Source organism: Coccinella septempunctata, chromosome 6 (genome assembly GCF_907165205.1).
Source record: "Coccinella septempunctata chromosome 6, icCocSept1.1, whole genome shotgun sequence".
In the NCBI taxonomy this organism is placed as follows: domain Eukaryota; kingdom Metazoa; phylum Arthropoda; class Insecta; order Coleoptera; family Coccinellidae; genus Coccinella; species Coccinella septempunctata.
The window spans coordinates 33,323,287-33,343,526 of record NC_058194.1 but is presented as its reverse complement, the minus strand read 5'-3'; the positions used below and the strand labels follow the sequence as shown (position 1 = coordinate 33,343,526).

The 20,240-nt window shown below is 37.6% G+C and overlaps 3 protein-coding genes across 5 annotated transcripts in view; 1 reads left to right on the top strand and 2 right to left on the bottom strand.

The window, feature by feature from the left end:
- LOC123314856 (cAMP and cAMP-inhibited cGMP 3',5'-cyclic phosphodiesterase 10A-like) overlaps positions 1-20,240 on the top strand; it is a 34,903-nt gene that overhangs the window by 13,620 nt on the left and 1,043 nt on the right. The window lies entirely within an intron of this gene.
- On the bottom strand, positions 664-5,721 carry LOC123314862 (leucine-rich melanocyte differentiation-associated protein-like). 2 transcript variants are annotated; one of them, XM_044900253.1, is made up of 5 exons: positions 5,400-5,721; positions 2,029-2,256; positions 1,405-1,544; positions 888-1,096; positions 664-814 (listed from the first exon to the last, which is right to left on the bottom strand). In XM_044900253.1, the coding sequence occupies exons 1-5, from the start codon at positions 5,472-5,474 to the stop codon at positions 735-737; spliced, it is 732 nt and encodes a 243-aa protein (XP_044756188.1). In that variant the 5' UTR covers positions 5,475-5,721; the 3' UTR covers positions 664-734. The 2 variants fall into 2 exon arrangements, with proteins under 2 accessions (XP_044756188.1, XP_044756187.1); XM_044900252.1 differs by lacking the exon at positions 5,400-5,721 and adding an exon at positions 2,470-2,858.
- LOC123314858 (b(0,+)-type amino acid transporter 1) lies at positions 6,211-19,886 on the bottom strand. 2 transcript variants are annotated; one of them, XM_044900248.1, is made up of 10 exons: positions 19,732-19,885; positions 13,568-13,822; positions 13,337-13,438; positions 10,836-11,078; positions 10,626-10,751; positions 10,422-10,566; positions 8,350-8,674; positions 8,146-8,295; positions 6,815-6,983; positions 6,211-6,646 (listed from the first exon to the last, which is right to left on the bottom strand). In XM_044900248.1, the coding sequence occupies exons 1-10, from the start codon at positions 19,772-19,774 to the stop codon at positions 6,582-6,584; spliced, it is 1,623 nt and encodes a 540-aa protein (XP_044756183.1). In that variant the 5' UTR covers positions 19,775-19,885; the 3' UTR covers positions 6,211-6,581. The 2 variants fall into 2 exon arrangements, with proteins under 2 accessions (XP_044756183.1, XP_044756184.1); XM_044900249.1 differs by lacking the exon at positions 6,815-6,983 and having other exon boundaries at positions 19,732-19,886.

Genomic DNA, 20,240 nt, shown 5'->3' with positions numbered 1-20,240 from the left:
TATATAAAATATTAGTTTTAAGCAGCGCCATCTGTGGTTTGTTGCAATAGCTGAGGTTCCTGACATCTACTTACAGATGGTTAAAGCTGAAGCGTAATTAGTACAGATTTCTGTTTTTTAAAGTTTTAGTTCAAGGATAATGGCTAGGTGGCGGTAGTAGGTTAGGAATCTGTACTATGTCACGCCTTCTATATAGAAAATGTTGAAGCCGGTTTGTTAATCTAAAGAATTCTTGTTTTCCGAACATTTGAAAATTTTAGTTCGACAAAATTTGACTAGATGGCACAGTCTCAAATTTTGTCTACATTTGGAAACTATTTTGATAAAGAAACTAACCTAATTCTATGATCTTTGGATCCATAGACATATAGACATGGACTGTGCCTTCCCTTTATATCTATGCATGAAATACGGTCAAAAAAAGTGACAGAGAGAAACGCACGTCGGGAATGCAGTTGTCTTTTTCTAGAATTTTGATTGGTCCACAATCACCTCTATGTGAACAAAAAAGAGACAGGTAAATTCCCGACGATCATTTCTCTCTTTCTATAAAAAAGACATTTTCATGCTGACATTGCTCAGTCCATGTCTCTATGTCTATGTTTGGATCATAGACCATTGATAATTTGAAATGACATTCTGGGATGAATAGATAAACAAATACACGTGAAACGTTTCATTCGACGAGAACCGATAACAAAGAATAGAAAATAGTTTGTGAGATCTAGGACCGATCATAAATCATTGTTGGATATGAACCTGTTGCCTTCGGAATGCTTGCCTTGGTAAACTTTCTTACATTTCCTTATGGATCCTGCAAAAAGAAATATTTGAAACGTTTTCATCGAGTCGGGTCAGAGGTGGAAGGGAATATTCCAAGTTTTTACCCCTTTGGTCGTCTAGGCTTCGTAGATTTTTAGGAAGGGGGGTGAATCTATTGTCCCATTGGGTGTCTGTTTCGTCGTCTTCAGGGGTTGCTACTGGACGGATGACTCTCATGAATTTTCCTCTTCTTTTCGCTTCCGCCCTTTCGAATTCCCTCACTTTGGTGGAATCCAAGAATTTCAGGTTTGGTAGGTGATACAGCACGAAATACCTTCAATAACAACAAATAGAACATTGTCATTTGAAATAATAATTTTTCCTGCAAAGTTTCATTGTTTTCCAATTCAATAAGCTCAGATCTCGATATTTTCAAGTCTCTCACTAAACCAGTAGCTTTCACGTGAAGCTTTCAGTATGCAGAAAGTCTGTGGAATGTATATTTTCAATGTTTTAAACTCGAGAAAAATGAAATTGATGCAGTTAGAAATACTTCATTAATCGCCATTGAATTCATCTTTATGGAAATTGACATTTATCTGCTTGATCTAGCCGATGTAATTTATCCAATTCTCGTTGTACCTGTATCTTTGATAGTCTTCTTCGTCGTTTTCAGCGTCCGCCAATTCGTTAGGACAAGCTTTGTTACCGAGAAGGCTCAGATAATTCAAGCTGGGAAGATTGTGTTGTATTTTCGTTATTAGGGTTTCTATGTCGAAAATCTAGAACAGAGAAAATAATTTCTTTCAATCTATGCGGGAATGAACAATATTCGGTGATTTCATTTTGGAAATCTGTCAAATCTTTGATCGGGAAATCAGAATTTTATGAACCGCGGCCATTGTTGTGTATTGTTTTATTCGAGTTAGCGTTTTCGATAATCCGTTAAGATATTTTGCATATATCTCTTCAATCTTTTCAAGAAATAGTAAGTTTATTGTTGTTTTCGAAGAATACGGGAAGGTTTTGTGTTGGGATAATCTTATTTGTGAATTTCATTGGGTAGAAACCGACGAACTCAGGTATGTGAAATTTCCAATTCAATTCAGGTGAAAAATTTTTAAAATTTTGGGGTTGAATCAATAATTGTTGTATATAAGATTGTCGATTTCATCAGTGTTGTGAATTTCATATGAATTCGAATTTAAGAATAGTTTTTTCGTCGAAAATGTTTGAAATCATAGAAATTTTCAGGATTTCTTTTACCTTATTTTTATTGAGCGATAAGAGATTGAGATGCGGGAGATATGGAAGGACCAGGGTATCGGAGAGTTCGTTATTGTCCAATATCAATTCCTTCAATAGCGGGAACCCTTCCAGTCCCCTCAGCGTAATAAGTTCGTTGTAGCTCAAGTCCAAACTCTGTGTCTTCGTACCGTACATTTTGATCAGTGCTTCTGGTATCTTTTGGCATCTTTGTCCGCTGTAACACAACTGAAACCGAAGAAAGATATTGTTTATGACGGAATTTGATAACGGATAAGACGACGTTTTTTCATAAATATTGCGAACAAATAGAGGATCGGAAAGATCCTTTGGGCCTTTGTGGTGAAATTTGAGGAAAAAAAAAAGGTTTACCAGGTAAACTAGTGAAAATGTAACGATTTTTATTCCTCTCAAGTTGAATTTCAAATGGAAGAGCGATACCTTTTCGTATTTCACGCCATCCTTCATGTTTTTCTCCATCGAATAGCCCAGGTGATAAACGAACGATGTATAAAACTTTGACACAGGCTTATCCACACCGAAAGACTTGACTTGATGTTTTCTTTCCACCGATATAGTGAGACTGTAGAACTCTGCTTCCAAGTTATTTTTATTATTCAACATTTAATCGAATAATAACGAGTTCTGCAGCGAAATGCTAATTAACATACGATAACAGTTCTTTATGCCACGGTGGATATTTTTAATCGTCGTAATTCACAAGTTCTTGACTGTCACCTTTGCGAGTTATCTGTGTTTTTGTACGGTACATTTTGTATTTTATCTCCCGCGTACATATTTTACACTACGAGAACTTGCACGAAATGCATCAACAGAAACGTTTGTTCAGCTTGGAAACAACACTTTTATAATACTTCATTTAATTATATGACCTGATAAAAACTCGAAACAGCTGATACTGCGATATTGAGAAAATTTGGAGGAGAAGTTGCAACTGCAAACTCTTCGGAACTTTGAGATGAACTATTTCATTCCGATACGTGACAATTGACGCTTCATTCATTCGGTGTAGAGCTTCTTCGCGAAGAACTTCAGGAAACCTTTCAATTCTGCATCAAGGATAGGTCTTTGGCAATAAAATCCCATTAAGGGATTAGGTTTCGCATTATCATTTATTTTGGCACACGCGAATCGAGAAATTTTATATTTTTTTAGTGGAGATTATGGGTTTAGGATAATTTGGCGTCTAGGATGTATATAGGTGGTTATAAATATAGAATCTAGACCCAATCTCATTATGAATCGATTCCTTCTAGACCTTTCGATATTTTACAACCTTTGATTTTTGCGATATACTCATTTTGATGATAAAAATTGGGCAGTGAACTATAAAAAGCATATTTTCAAAAGTGATGCCGAAATTATACTTCAACGCTGGTCTAGCTCAACTAGTTCAAGGCTCGGTCGTTCGATGCCCCATTAAAATTTAAATTTTCGAAAGGAATAATGGAGGATTAAAATTTTTTAATGGAGCATTAAATTTTAACGGATTTTACTGTAACTGGGCGTTGAGGTGATGGTTTTTCGGAATTTTCTCACTTTATACGGGGTGTCCGGATTAAAGGTTGATATATTTCAGGACGTGAAAAACGCGGAGGAAACTTCGTACGCGAGAAGGTCTGCTGACGTGACTACGAATTTGAATGGAAGTTAGCGGGTTCGAGGTTTTTCCAGGTAGGTTTTTTCCACTTTTGATATACAGGGTGTTGACTGATTAATGTGAAGTAGAAAGCACTGACGAAGTTTTGATCGTTTTTATAAGATTTTGGTAGTCGAAGACGATCTTGTTTCTTGTTGACAATGATGAGAGATTATCAACTTCGAAAATTTCAAGGAAATATCTCTGGACTGTTCAATTTTTTCGAAGAAAACGCGATCAAAGTTGTCAGTTTTCTTATCCCATAACCAGTAAGGTGCGCTTATATTGACTCAATGTTTCTTAACCCAATTTTAATTGAATTTTCGGCGTATCTTAAAAAGAACACCCTGTATATTCCTCCATAGGTCCTGGTGATGGGATATGTCCAAATACCCGTTTTTGATTTAGTATCAACTTTCTTATTTCTTAATAGCATCAAATTATCTCGAAATATCTCATCAGAAATGACACCACAAGCCAGTAAACGTTAAATGGTTCAGGTATTTGATGTTTGAAAGTCAAAGTTTCGATCGGTAACAGAATATGCGATGAATACGAGTCGACGAATGTATTTGCTAACCTAACTTTTCCATTTTGTCCGACGAAGAACGGAAATTTAACTATTCATCAGAATATATCTATAGGGTGGGCAAAATTCGTTGTCTACTGAGGGGATCTCGAGAACTATAGCAGCTAGAAAAAACGGATGACACTTTCTCTCTCTTTTTTCATGACTAATCCAAATCCGAAAACAGAATATCGGTCTATCATTTTTAGATTTCGAGTTATAAACAAAAATTGAGATTTTTGACGATTCCGAAAAGTTCTCATTACTCTTTTGTTTTTGAAGTTACAAATCTGAAACTTGAACCTCTTGCAGGCACTTTTTTACGTTTCCACTGATGAGCTCAAAATATTTTTTCGTTTCGAATCATTAGGTGGAATTTCATTTTATTAAATGCAAACTTTTATTGAATTTGTTATTATTCAATTGGAGAAAAATCTTCTGTCAGTTGATTCTACGTATAAAAGTGCCTCAGAAAGTTTAAGTTTCAGATCTGTAAGTTCAAAAACAAAAGAGTTATGAGAACTTCTCGGAATCGTCAAAATCTCGATTTTTGTTAATAACTCGAAATCTAAAAATGATAAGCCGTTTCTCTTTTCGGATTTGGAAAGTCATGAAAAAAGAGCTCGAGAATGTGTCATCCGTTTTTTTCTAGCTGCTATAGTTCTCGAGATCCCCTCAGTAGACAACGAATTTTGCCCACCGTGTACAGCTAACTTAACGTTGTAAATTACGTGAGGCATGGGCGTAACATAAGACTGGACAATCACGATTGAAAATGAACAGTGACGTCTCGTTTTCGCATGTTTTAAGGTTTTTCTCGATTCTAACGGATTTTATGGCCTTTTTTTCGAAAGATCGAAAATGTTAAGATTTTTCGAGTGGGAAGACACACTCGGTTGACGGCATAAAGAAGCATAATTTTTTTTCGTATTTTTACACACAGAATTGTTTTGCGATATATCAACCATAAATTCAGTAACCTTGTAGGGGGTGAGCAATAAATATTTATCTACTTTCAATATCATAGTAGGTACCAACTCGAAGCAATCCATAAAATGTCTATATTAGAAAAATGTCCAACTATCACAACACTGAAGCCAACAGCTAAACTCTATACTGAATTTTAGACCGTGCTGTACATACCCAATCGTTGACGAAAGTTATGCTGCTCGGTAACATATCGAAGTTAATTTCAACATCAACAGGCATTTCCTCCATCTTTTTCGAATCGATACGGAGACTTGGTACTTGGTCGATCTAAATAAACGCACTTAACCTGTTCGCAACCGCCCACTTATCGATTTTCACGTATTGTAACAAAAGCAACTACTGCGAACTTGATATCTAGTCACTCGAATCTTTGCAAACCGAAGAATTCGAATCCATATCCACGATGAAATAATAGTTTGATTGTTTTGAAATTGCACGTTAATTGCTACGCTCATCTTCTTGTGGTATATAGCAACAGCACGAATAGATATTTCGGATTTCTGTTTGAGTTTAATTAAGATAAGGACGAAGTTCAGATAAGACAGTTTGAGTCGAGATTATCCAATTGTGAATTGTTCATATTTATAAGCCCAATTCTTCGAAAAAGTAAACATGATCGAGCGACTTTCTATCTTGGGTTACTGGGGGAGCAATAAAAACCCTTCTTTCTCTCATTTTATTTCAAAATATTCTAAATGGTTAGATCTATAGGTTCTCACAACACTGAAGTTTTCGTTCTGCCTCAAGTAAAATATATATTTCGAGTAGCACAGCCAAAATTAAAATTTCACGATAACAGAATAACTTCGAGAATTCTTTTTAACATTCAATAGAATATTTATTCTATGTTATTCAACTTTTATATTATAATCCTTGGTGGCATAAGATATTTCCAAACCCTCCTTAAATTCTTCGTTTAAATAGTGTAAATCTTTCACTATCTTTAAATCCATTGATATGAGAATTCTCAACAACAATTTTTATTCAGTCACATGTTAGATACATATTAAAATATCAATTTCAGTTATAACGTTTCCAGTTTTTCGGTGTACAAACTTTGTTAGATAATAAAACACTTTTTTCATTGGTTCGTTTATAAGAAAGTAAAAAACCTAAAAAAGCCGGAATGATAACATGACCTCTGCATTTTTCCACTAAAGCCCTTCTACTATGGCTACAAAATTACCATCGACGACTCGTGCAGTCCCTATATTCTCTTTCTGTTCCTCTAATTGACAAAAATGGATATGGTTCGAAATTTTCTTCAATTCTCCTAGCAAATCAACCGATTGAGACTGCACTAGCGGATTTGATCGGGCAATACTAAGTTTTTTCCTATTCGAGGATAGTTGAAGTTGGCGCAACTTCGAATACCATCTGTAGAAATACTGTCACACCGTCTGAAAAAGAAAAATGAAACTGTTTATAAATGGTACGAAGTCAATTTCAAATTTCTACATGAATGAACTTTTGGCGATTTATGGTTAGGGATGGTATCGCTAAAGGGTCAGTTTTTGGTCCGTTGTATTTCGAGGGAATCTGAAAGTTGAATTTTTGCGGGATCTTACCCATGAATGGAGTCTTTACTTGGTAGTGGACGAAAGGAACATAAAATACCATGCCTCCTAGTATGAATAAAGCTGCATACAGGTACTCAATTGTGGGGTTGTCAATTATAGGTGCTATTATCAGGTATACAGAGATCACAAGTACAAAAGATGGAATGATAATTGGTACCTGAAATAATAAGCGATCGTTGATGAAACGAAATCGTTCGTAACTATATAAATATCGCTAGTACGATGTTGTTAGGAGTACAAAAGAAATAGACGACCGACTGACGGTTATAATAGGTTTGTTCGTAGAGTGGTTCACAACGGTTGTGTCTGTGTACTGTGGTCTGTGTACAGAGCAAGCGCAATTCCATTTCAGGGTAGCGTAAATCCATTTGCGCTTGCTCTGTACAGTTCAGTTCATTTGTGAACTTTACAGAGCAAGCGCAATTCCATTTCAGGGTAGCGTAAATCCATTTGCGCTTACTCTGTACAGTTCAGTTCATTTGTGAACTTTACAGAGCAAGCGCAATTCCATTTCAGGATAGCAAAAATCCATTTGCGCTTGCTCTGTACAGTTCAGTTCATTTGTGAACTTTACAGAGCAAGCGCAATTCCATTTCAGGATAGCAAAAATCCATTTGCGCTTGCTCTGTACAGTTCAGTTCATTTGTGAACTTTACAGAGCAAGCGCAATTCCATTTCAGGATAGCAAAAATCCATTTGCGCTTGCTCTGTACAGTTCAGTTCATTTGTGAACTGTACAGAGCAAGCGCAATTCTATTTCAGGATAGCAAAAATCCATTTGCGCTTGCTCTGTACAGTTCAGTTCATTTGTGAACTGTACAGAGCAAGCAGGATAGCGAAAATCCATTTGCGCTTACTCTGTACAGTTCAGTTCATTTGTGAACTTTACAGAGCAAGCAGGATAGCGAAAATCCATTTGCGCTTGCTCTGTACAGTTCAGTTCATTTGTGAACTGTACAGAGCAAGCAGGATAGCGTAAATCCATTTGCGCTTACTCTGTACAGTTCAGTTCATTTGTGAACTTTACAGAGCAAGCAGGATAGCGAAAATCCATTTGCGCTTACTCTGTACAGTTCAGTTCATTTGTGAACTTTACAGAGCAAGCGCAATTCCATTTCAGGATAGCAAAAATCCATTTGCGCTTGCTCTGTGAAGTTCACAACCGTTGTGAACCACACTACGAACAGGCCTAATGAAATTATCAGTTCTGACAGCGTTTGACGTGAAGTGAAGAGTGGAAAACTACTGAGTCTATGAATTTGCGATTGGAATATCGCTTTGTACTTCCAACACTCATCGTAGAACTACCGAACGTTCACCTTATAGGGTCTAGGGTAGTTTGGCTTGGTGTATCTCATCAGAATCAGCGCAGCCATGCATCCCCCGTAGAAGATCCAGGCGGTGAAACTGAAGAAATCGATCAGGGAATCGATGGTTCCGTACATGACCATGGCGCCGGCTATCAGCGTCTAAAAACGAAAAGATGAAGGATTTCGACGAAGAAGAGACCCAAATACACCCACCTGAAAGATCAGACCCGGTACGGGCGTGTATCTCTTGATGTGGACGTACGACAGTATATCCATGAGGTGGCCCTCTCTGCTGGCGGCAAAACACAGCCTCCCGGCTGCGAACAAGGTTCCGTTGGCTGCGCCGAAAGTGGATATGGTCACGGACAGGGGCATCAGCCAGGACATGGCCCCCAGGACCCTGTTACCGAAGGTAACAGCTACAGCCTCGCTGGTCATCATTTCCAAAGGCGACATGACGGTCAGATACGAAACGTTGATGAGGGCGTAGCACACTGTTACCAGGGGTATTCCTATGACGATGCTGCGTGGAAGATTCCTGTAAAAAAACGTTCGGACAGAGGCGTAACGATAAAAGAGACGCGCCGTGGGCTCGAGGAGCAGTAAGTGTTCTAAATAACGAGAGTTACAAAGTGTAAAGTGGTGAAAGTAAATTGGCGAGTGTGTAGATAAATTAGAGTAATTTCTTGTATGTACACTGCGCGAAAAAATTAACGCACATTCTGAAAATCTCGATTTTAATGAAAGTTAACTCTACATTGACTTTGTAACTTATTTTTTATGTTCTCTCGGGAAGGTTTTGAACGAAACAAGACACATTAAATGGAAGAAAAATTCAGGATTTCACCGAATCTTATGTGAAAGAAGAGAAATGAACAATTTTCAAAATACTAAAATGCTTATAAGTGATTTAATACTTGGTATTTCCACCCCTTGCGTTGATTACAGCTCGGCAACGACGGTTCATACTCAAAATGAGTGATCTTAAAATGTTCTGATCTAATCCTTCCCAGATTTCTCCGAGTTGGATTCCCAAGTCATTAAGAGTAGCTGGATGATTTTCTGAATTTCTCAGAGGTTGTCCCAAACCTGCGCAATCGGATTGAGATCTGGACTTCTTGCTGGCCATTCCATTCGAGAGACTTCAACCTCTTCAAGGTACTCCCGAACGATGCGCGCACGATGGGGTCTGGCATTATCGTCCATAAAAATGAAATTTTCACCAATGTATGGGGCAAATGGCACTACATGCTCTTCAAGAATGTTCCTTATATACTTATCAGCATTCATAGCTCCATTATCAACGACCACTAGGTATGTGCGAGCAGTCAAAGATATTCCACCCCATACCATAATCGATCCTCCCCCGAAACCAGTAGTATTCAGGAAATTGCACTGAGCATATCTTTCATGTGGACGTCTGTATACAAGGGAACGTCGATCACAATGGTAAAGGCAGAATCTAGACTCATCTGTGAAGAGAACTCTTTCCCAATCGGCCTCTTCCCAATGGATATGCTCTCTCGCAAAATCCAAACGCGCCCTTCGATGGGCTGGGGTAAGAGCTGGGCCTCTTGCCGCGACACGAGGCCTTAAATCATACTCTCTGAGGCGATTTCTTATTGTCTGAGTGCTAATTTGCACCTCATGAGTTTGCTCATGCTGAATTTGAAGGAGGCGAGCGGTTGCAAACCGTTGTCTCAACGAAGAAACTCTCAAGTAACGTTCTTGAATGGCAGTTGTTACCCGTGGTCTACCCTGTCCTGGTCTTCGGACGTTCATACCTGTCTCCCTGAATCGCTGCAACATTCTGGACACACTTGTATGGGAAACTCCAAACCTTTCTGCAATTCTTGTGTATGTCCACCCTTCTTCTCGCAAAACTACCGCTTGGGCACATTCCTCTTGGGTCAAATTGAGTGTTTCGCGTTGCATAGCGATCGAGTGTAAAAACTCAAAGGAAAGAAAAACTATTGATCACTAGAATTGATCGAGAACAACTGATTTTAGAATGGAGCCAATACATTCAAAATCTAATAATATCATCTTTTTTTATTCCCTCTGGGAAAAAACATCAGTATTGAAGAAAACCGTTGAAAATGGATAACATATGCATGCATAATTCTGATAAAAATAATTATCATTGAGAACACCTTCAGTTGTAGAATAAATTTGAGATTTCCATAATGCGCGTTAATTTTTTTGCGCAGTGTATTTCACCGCAGAGGACCTAAGAATAGTTTCGTCTTCGTCTAGAACGTCTAATCCACGTATATCTATCTCACCTTGAAGGGTTCTTTATTTCCTCCGTCACGTAATTGAGATTGTTCCAACCGTCGTAGGCCCACAAGCCCGTATAAAACGCCGTCGCAATATTGCCAAATGAATACTTGGTTCCCCTGAAAGGTACTCGTAAGTGTTGAGTATTTCCTGTAAGAAAATCGACGTTATAAACGAGTGTTACCCCAATGGAATTCGATGTAACGTACCTTCGAATATCTTATACACTCCTCCCAAAATCACAACAGCAACTGCGACCAGTTTCGCAGCTGTAAAAATGTTTTGCACACTGGTGGCAAGATTAACACTATAACAGTTTATATACAAGATGACAACTGAAAAGAAAAAACAACGAGTGTTAGACGTCGACGTGTTGGAGGTACTCGAGCCTCGACCAAGGTGTTTGAGGGTGAACTTACCCATGGCCAGCAGGGCTACCATCTTCACAACAATCTCGGGGGGTTCGCACTCGATAACAAACGCTTCGACGGCGTATTTGCCGAAACTCAGGGATATGATCGCCATCTGGGACGGCTTCAGTACCAGGGTACTCGCCCAGGAGAATAGGAAGGCCGGTGGTGCGCCGAAGGCATCCATGAAGTAGGCGTATTCGGCGCCGGAGGAGGTGTTCATGGTTCCCAGTTCCGCGTAGGCCAGGGCACCTTGAAACAAAACAATTGTCTCACCAAAAAGTTCAGAGAATTAAGTGACTTAGAAAACAGAACATCCAGTATTGATGAATTTATAACAACCCCTTACCAGTGTTCCCAACTTGGTCTTTTGTTGCATTTCTTTACGGATCTTATCTGCATAAGATAGACATCATGCAGACTGTATAAAAATCGAAGATGAACCCTTATTATTCCAAACACGTTTGGTGAGATAGGGTGATGGAAATTTATGCGATATTTGGCGCTGCAGTCGAATTTTCGCAAGCTTGTTAAGAAGATTCAATGGTGGTATCCATGAACTTATAAGAAGTATGGATATGGTGGATTTGCGATCCTATAAAACTATTTGTAAGTGACTTTAACAAGTTCTTTTGGTAACACTTGAGATTGGGTTTACTGGGGATGCCTCAAAAATGCATTCCTAGTCTGAAAGCATATCGCTGCGATACGGGGGGTCAAATATGCTTTTCTCTCGTTTTCGATGAGGTATGGATAATACTTCTTTTGTTTTTACCATTGAGTATTAGACCCTAGACTCAATGTTTTCACGCAAAAAATCATGCACCTTCTGTTCGTTTCAGTGGTGTTTTAAGGGTTTATCAAAACTCAAAATCACTCTAACTTCTCACATGTAATTTGAAATCTCTTTCGCTGGAACAGTGTTTACCCAGAAAAAGTACTTCTGGTTTGAAACTTCAAACCCAACTACTTCTAAGAAAAATTGCCTGGAAGAGTAAAAAATTGACCTACTTTCGAAGATATCAACATTTCTGTAGCAGTAGTTTGGTAGACCACAAATAGTAGGCGGATGAGAGTAGTTTCTGTTCTTCATAATGAAAAACTTTTAACATTTCGAAAATTTGAAAAAAATTGTGCATGTGTCTTCACAAAACATTGGTTTCCAACAAAGAGTCAGCTCCTGCAGAATTTTTAGTGAATACACTGTATACTGTGGATTAAATCTTCTGTTGAGATCCACAGGACAAAATGTAATTTCGTCTTCTTCTACATTATGTATAAAGACGCCTACCTTATTAGCTTCTATTCTCGCTTTCAATGAATCGTCTTTCAAAGTCCTTATACTTCGAATAAGAACTCCCCATTATTAATCAATTGAAAGTTCGTCTACGAGGTAGATGCCCTCAGAATGTGTTTCACCACCTTTATCGATATCTCCCTGGATTATTCATTCTGTATTCGGAATAACTTGACGAAGTTTTTTCCTGGTGATAATTCAGTTCGAATTGCATCATCCTCTGTTGCGTTCGCATTGGGGCATTGGAGTCTGCATTATGGAAAAATTGAGTATGGAGATGATGTTATAGTCGTAAAACTCCCATTTACATATGCCGGAAAGAGGTCTTTTCATATAGGAAAATTCTACGTAATTTAATGGATGGAAATTCAATTTCGCTGGAATTTTTCGAAAATTGCTTCAGCCTTGAATACAAGAGATTAGTCTATCATATCTGAAAGCTGCTAATTGGGTTATTATTTTGTTGATGTCAATCAACATCGATCAGTCCTTCCATTGAAAAACCCTTTGAAATTATTATAATTTATCATCCATCGTAGATGCTAACATTTATTTCTCCCTTTTCTCGTCAAGAACTGAACGATTCAATCTCCAGCTTCCCAATCTGCGCCAATTCCAATTGTTTCTCCTTATTAAGATCCCTCGTCTACGTTCTTCGACAGATATAATTAAATTTCGAGTTTTGACGAGCGAGAAATGAATCCCTTGCAATTCAGCGTTATTACTGCGGCTTTTCTCGTTTCTTTTCTACCGTTTCTGCAGGGGAATATCGAAATGTTTGTCGTTGGAAGGATGAGGATGACAAAGTTGCTCATTGGATCATTATTTCATGTCGAAATATACGACTTGTTAAAAGAATTCTTTGGGATTTCTCCGTCTTCTATACCGACAGGATCTATTCGTTTTATAAGGAAGTCATTAAAATGCAAAAAAAACCCTGATACTGCAGTAGATATGTACATTATTCCTAGAAAAAAAATCCGGATTCGATGGAACTTTTGAAGGTTGTTCGGAGATGCTGTGAGATGCCCCTGGCGAGTTCTCCAACTCAGGCATCCAGTGTTAACTTGGGGAGGGCCGAAAAACCTAAAAATTCTCGTTTTTTCGCTCATAACTTCTAATCCAAGCCGTTTTCGACCGCAACGTTTATGTTGAAAGTTGTAAAGCATCACATTTGTTACAATTCAATGATTGAAGTTCTTCACAAACTCACCTAGTAACGAGAGTATCCCACACGCCATCCAAAGCACGAAACTCATCCCAATTGATCCAGTTCTTTCGAGTAGACCAGAAGGGGAAACGAAAATTCCAGACCCTGAAACAATAATCGCTCTCAGATCGACTTCGAGCTTCATCCCTACGTCTTCTCCCATCGGTACCTCGCTCGATCCCTTCTAGATACAACGGGTGCGAATCCGGCTCGTCGGCAGGCCGCGGAACTCACCTATCATAGTTCCAACAATTAAAGCCACCCCACTGAAGAGTCCCACCCGTCTCTTGAGGTGAATAGTGTCATCCTCAGCTGTGCTCTGCCCCTCCAGCTTGTCGCGCACTCCTGCGGACGCAGTTTCTGTCCCCTTCTCGCCTTCCTCTGTGCCCCCGCAGCCCCCATTGCCCCCAAACTCTCCCCCTGTTGCGGTCCCTGTGATCCGGTTGCCCCGCCACTGTATGCCCTCTTTTGAAACCAGGTTGTTGTTTCCTGAAAGAAGAATAACATCGATGTTTAGCTCGTATATGAAAATTCAATAGTCTCGGATGGTGGAAACTCTTTCTTATCTCAATATTGCCAAAAAGTCTCCTTGAGATGAAAAGAGTGTTATATTGTTTCCATATTGTTCATTTAGCAACACTGGGAATGACAATTTTAGATTTGGTATTGAACAAGAATTTAATGAGACACCCTTGTACTTTTCAACCGAAAATTACGAATGGAGGAAACTACAAAACATCGCTTTTTTCACTAGAGTTTTTGATGAAAACTCTCATCTTGCAAACGTGATATTTAACAAGCACAATATCTGCATTTCTGAACGATTCGTAGCATTGCATCTGAAATTCTGATCTCTTTGAACCTTCGCTCTAGAGAAAGATCGACGATAAAAAGATAATTCAAACATCTGAAACACGGTACAGCTGCGTTTAACAGACTGCAGAAATTGGAAGCAAAATATGGGATTTTCATCTCTTTCGAACCACATAAATCAAGGAATTGCTATGGACCAATTGACTTGTTAGGTCAGGGGATGAATTGAAGTTGATATGCCTCCAATTCTTGGCGTACGATTCCCGAAGAAGATGAATAAACTGAATTTAAGTTCCCAGTATAGTTGCACCGAGGAAAATGTAACCTATGAGCACCATCAAAACCTGAATCTATTCAGGTATATTGTGATATTTCCTCGAGCGAATGAACTTATAGCGGTTGTATCTTATTATTAGAAATGCAGCTTACAGGCTCCCATCCAAATATGCATTCTGCAAGATCATAACATCATGTGACGAAAAAACAATGAAGAAATATTCGTATTGTGAACTGGACGAGTGTTTTGCAACGGAAATTCGATATTGGACAATCTGTTTCATTCGAATTTTCAAACATTGCTGAAGTCTTTATGACTAGCATATACAGGGTGTATTTAAAAATGACTACTGAAATAGATCCTAATACGACTGACCCAATAATAAGGCTTCGAAAATGGAATCTTCTGATTAATGAGTTTTCCTCATTATTTAGTAACTTAAACGATTTTATGGAGTGGCTCTTTTCGATACCAACTGACAGACAGAAAACACAAATCTCACCAACAAAATTCGTCTAAATTATTTACTAATTTTTTCTCAATATTCATCACAATTTTTTTTCGAACCCTTCAACAATCGTCGTAAAAATGGGGTGAAATCGAAGGTACTTTTCGAAATGATTCGTTGTTCCTTTCGTTCTCATGCGTAATCCAAATCTGCCGAGCTCGTGATTAGGTCATAGCATTATAGTCAACAGTCTGTGTATCTCTGAGATGCATAGCTGGCATCTATCCATAGCGCCAACAAGGTCAGCAGCTTCAATCTGCACCGCGAACTTCCAACATCACAAAACATGTCAACAACATGCATATCGCCAAAGTCACAACATATTTCGTTCTGCATAATTATTATTATTATCTGAAATCCGTGAGTGCATAGGAGCATGATATCTTTGTTGGCAGGAGGTTGCGGTAATGAATATTTCACATAATTATCGACTATAAACCACCTGATTTACGCGGGAATTTACAGGGGGCTATTTTTAAGTGTCTATTATCTCGCGAGAAAAACATTCAATTTTCGAATGGTCGCTCCATCTAACTTCCGTAAACTTTGAGAAAACAATATGCAATTTTCACTATTCCACTTCGAAACTTGAGGAAAAAAAAATACCCTGTCATGATATGATTAACGTTGATGAAATCTATGTCCAAATGTCCGAAAATTAGTAAATTTTCCATCAAGCTCACAATTTGGGCAATTTTTTCAAGCGCGATTGATATTTTTCATAAACCCTGCTAGAGTCGAGCACTAGATAGATTTCCAATACGCAAAACTTGCAATTATTGATATAAATTACGCTATCAATTTCACAGAAACACGATATATGTTTTGAGAGTGAATTATTTGCTATCAAATTACGATATATTTCTTTTCATACTATCACCTAGATAGAACAAGGAGGTTAAGGACAGGATATGAGTCGTGTCGTCACTACCCACCCCTGTGCGTGATCGATGCTAACCTCACTTTTGTCAAACTGACTTGGATTTGTTTACATTCGATTTTGGTAAAAGTCAAAAATATCGATTGTTTCTTCTTCTTTCCGATATAGCTCCAGGGTCAGAGTGTTCCCTTGTCGATTTTTTCAAGATGTATTTCAATATCTATTCCGTTGTAGTGATCTCAAAAGTCCTAAATTCCTTGTTTTCGTTCGATGTGACAGATATTTCATATTTTCATATATTTCACATTGAAATAAACCTCTAAATTTTACGTGAATGCTAGTTATTTATGAAGAGAAAACTGACGCAAATTAGTTTGTGCCAAAAATCATCTCAATAAAATCTTAATGTGATGGCCGATGCTCATATGGTGTCGCGCATTTAACATCAAAGAAAGCATTGATAGTTTAAGACTGTATACCGATGCCAGAAAATTAAGAAGTCGAGCGAAAAAAAATTTCTATGTTCATTGAAAACTTTAGAATTCGTCACCAGGTCAACAAATTTCAAGGAAAATCAAAGGAGGATATAAATGAAACAAAATTCCTTAAGATATCGATTGAAATTCATTTTGGGAGGATTTTGCATCTCTTCATAAACTTTTTAGGGTTTTCACTCCCAATCTCTGAAACAAAATCAATTAAAAATGAAATAAACGATTTGCTCCTGCGTAAATTCTTGCACTAATTTGTCAGGAGCAAATTAACTAGAAAAAATTGTTGCCTGACAATGAACTCAAAATAAATAACGTTGAAATTATAATTCTTCGTAACGTTTCGGAGTCTATATCAGACTCCTTCATCAGACGGAAAAATCTACTTTTGAAAATCTTCTGTATTGTCGCTTTTTGTCTGACATTAATTGTCAACACACAGAAACAGAGACTGCACAGAAACGTTGATTCATTTAATTTTGAAATTACCGGATGACAGTTCCTTCTTTAGTAAATTGATCCAAATATGATCTATTCCTATCGAACAATTTGCATGATGGATTGGGACAATACTAAAATTTTAATGACAGAACCAGACCATTTTAAACGAAAAATTAAAGAGTCTACGTGTATTCTATTAGATCAAGATAATAATTTGGCAAATTGTTCGATAGGAATAGATCATATTTGGATCAATTTACTAAAGAAGGAACTGTCATCCGGTAATTTCAAAATTAAATGAATCAACGTTTCTGTGCAGTCTCTGTTTCTGTGTGTTGACAATTAATGTCAGACAAAAAGCGACAATACAGAAGATTTTCAAAAGTAGATTTTTCCGTCTGATGAAGGAGTCTGATATAGACTCCGAAACGTTACGAAGAATTATAATTTCAACGTTATTTATTTTGAGTTCATTGTCAGGCAACAATTTTTTCTAGTTAATTTGCTCCTGACAAATTAGTGCAAGAATTTACGCAGGAGCAAATCGTTTATTTCATTTTTAATTGATTTTGTTTCAGAGATTGGGAGTGAAAACCCTAAAAAGTTTATGAAGAAAATTCTTTAAGCTCTTGATTCAAAATGAAGAAACTTCTCATATATGTACTCCAATTATTCGTGTTTCAAATATCCCAATTCACAGAAATGCGGAATTTTCGTGATGAAAGGATGCATTAAATTTTACCTTTTGACATTTCACTTCTTGTATTTGAAATTTGTGAGAGTAAAGCTTTTTCAGCAAAAAGTATACACCTACGATACCGCGACCTTAACTACTCCTTCCATTCAGTGGAAAACAAGATCGTCTTTTTACCTCAATTACCTCCGGAATACCTCCTCTAATTAAGCAATTGAATAAGGATACATTAACCGACATCTTCATCAGATCCAATTCATCGGTGATCACTCTGTATAATCACGCAACGAATTGAAGAAAATTGACCTTGGTAAATGGATAGGACAAAGTTGGAAATCGTTTCAATTGAGAGTCATATATGCCCGAAGCATTTCCATCTCAGTTGAATGGCTTCTAATTGAAGATCTATTACTGATTCATCATCGAACGAATTGAGGATATTTTTAGGGTTTGCTTGGGTCGTTAAATTGGGACAAGCTGATATTTTATTGAAAGACGCGGATTTGTTGTGGTCGATTTTAGGGGGCATCTAGCAATCTTAAACCCGTGTATTGAAGATATTCATTTGAAATTGAAACATTGAATTCTTCGGTAAACTTGGCTAGACAGAATGCGAAATTACATAATGCCCCCGGTAGATCCGCGAACGTGCATCCGAACACGAAGATCCAGCGAATAGCGTGGGAGTAGAAACGGCAATTGGAGGAAAAATCGATTGTACGTTATTTGGAGGAACGCGGCCGGGGTTCCCGCCAAACGTACAGATGACGTGTGGACGTTCATGAATGGGATACGCTAAAACTCGTGACTAGTCGAACTTAACGATCCAATAAATCGCAGATATCGATACTGATGTGCGAAATAATAATAGAAATTCGCCGATAAAGCCTTATTATATTCGACTCATTGTTAAATCGGACGTATTATGGGGCGCATAAGACATAGACGTTAGATATGGCGCCAGTTTTCACCATTTTTTCCTCGTAAAATCAAGAATCTCGATTTTTTGACATAATGATATTTATTCAGACAACTTGAATCACTTTCCGCCCTACGATGATTTTTTTTTGGAAGATAAACGTTCGAAAAGTTCAGAAAAAGATGGGGGGTCACTAAATAATTTGTTAAAAATAAACGGTAGCACTAAGGTGGATGAAATTTCGAGATTCATTACTAGAAGAGTTGCTTTTTCAGAATACTGTACGATAAATTTTCTGTTACGCGTGTCGTGTTGAAAGTTGACCTTCGAAAAATTCCGAAAAAGATAAGACATACTGTTTTTTCCTGATGAAAATTCATACAACTCACTTTTCTCTTTAAAGATAGCCATTCCAATAAACTAGAGAAATATCACGAACTTGAATAGAATTATGGTTACTTCATCACATTCGCGTTTAGTCGCTCGAAGATGTGAGGATGAAGATTATTTATATTTTATGACTGATGACAAGATAATTATCTGTGGTTTCAAGCGCAATTCATCAAAAAATTTGCCACACTTCGTTATATGGAAATACTTTCCAGTTTTCCTGCAACGACGATCGTGAAATAAAATTATATTGTAGAGGCTTTCTGTAGTTTATTCCCTTCTGTCACGTCCAATTACCATCTGAAGAAATGGTTATAGCTGCGGGATTAATAGAATTCAAAATATGTTTAAAAATTTCTCATAACGAACTGAAATGGTCTACATGAAACTCTTGTACCTATACATATTCCTTTCAAAGACATACATTTTTGGGGATTGAACACTTGAAACTGCTAAATCATATGAACTGCATTGGATACACTTTAATCCGACTAATGAAAACTTAATGACATGATTTTCACTACGGTATGGTGAAATATTCAATGAGTTATTACTTATTACAGTGATATGTAAATTATTAATTTAACGAATTGAATGACTAATAGGTTGTATTATGGATTGGTGATAACGTTCACCAGGATATTTTCATTAAAGTTATAAAGAATAAATAAGCAACAAAACGAGAGAAAAACTTTAAAATATGTGGTTCGAATTTAAAGATACACTTTGGACTAGATGTCCGATTTCACTCCTTTCAGTCGTTTCCAGAAAGCATTCCATACGTTACAGTATAATTTCCTTTAGTGTTTGTTTCATGAAAACCAAGTCGTTCTAAATACAAACACGTTGTGCACAAATTTTCAGTAAGAAACTGCATCGATCATCGCTGTGTGCTCATCGAATCGACTCGAATTACCGGGATGTACATTGTATAAATGACCGAAACTGCACCTAATTCGCCTCGATCATCTCTCAATAGACTTACCGCGTAAAACATGTTGTTTTTGAGGAAACTCATCGTTATACATGTCTTATTCAGCGGAATGAAAAAATTTTGAAACTCTCTGTATGATATCATGTCACTGACTGAATTTGGCGTGGTCCTGAACAAAACTAGCGGGTTAGGGGCAGATGTGCATGCGCAGCATTTTCACCGGCCGCTGTTGGTATCGGTGTCGATTGGAAAACTGCCGGGAAAAATTAGACGGAAAAATCGACTTATTCCACGGGGGAAATATGAATGAATGGTCACTATGTGACGCAGGATCTTTTAAGAAAACTATGGATGATTTTTGGCAATCAGAAACGTTGATTGGTTATCTTCATCAAAATTTGAAAAAGGCTTTGCATTCTGGGGACTGTATTGTTCGGTATATGTGTTCTAATCTTTTATGACGACCGGCTTTGAAATATATTAAAAAGTTATCCCTCGCATGAATTATTTTCAGAATCGATACGTTTCATTTATAGTCAGCAATTCCTTCTTGACTGGAG

Excerpts from the sequence above, each read along its gene's own strand:
- LOC123314862 (XM_044900252.1), bottom strand. The coding sequence starts at position 2,652 with ATGTTGAATAATAAAAATAACTTGGAAGCAGAGTTCTACAGTCTCACT. Across the intron at positions 2,257-2,469 it reads ATGGCGTGAAATACGAAAAG|TTGTGTTACAGCGGACAAAG; the intron begins GTATCGCTCTTC and ends CTTCGGTTTCAG. Across the intron at positions 1,097-1,404 it reads GAAGACTATCAAAGATACAG|GTATTTCGTGCTGTATCACC; the intron begins GTACAACGAGAA and ends TTGTTATTGAAG.
- LOC123314858 (XM_044900248.1), bottom strand. The coding sequence starts at position 19,774 with ATGTATAACGATGAGTTTCCTCAAAAACAACATGTTTTACGCG. Across the intron at positions 13,439-13,567 it reads AATTGTTGGAACTATGATAG|GGTCTGGAATTTTCGTTTCC; the intron begins GTGAGTTCCGCG and ends TTATTGTTTCAG. Across the intron at positions 6,647-6,814 it reads AGTAAAGACTCCATTCATGG|ACGGTGTGACAGTATTTCTA; the intron begins GTAAGATCCCGC and ends TTTCTTTTTCAG.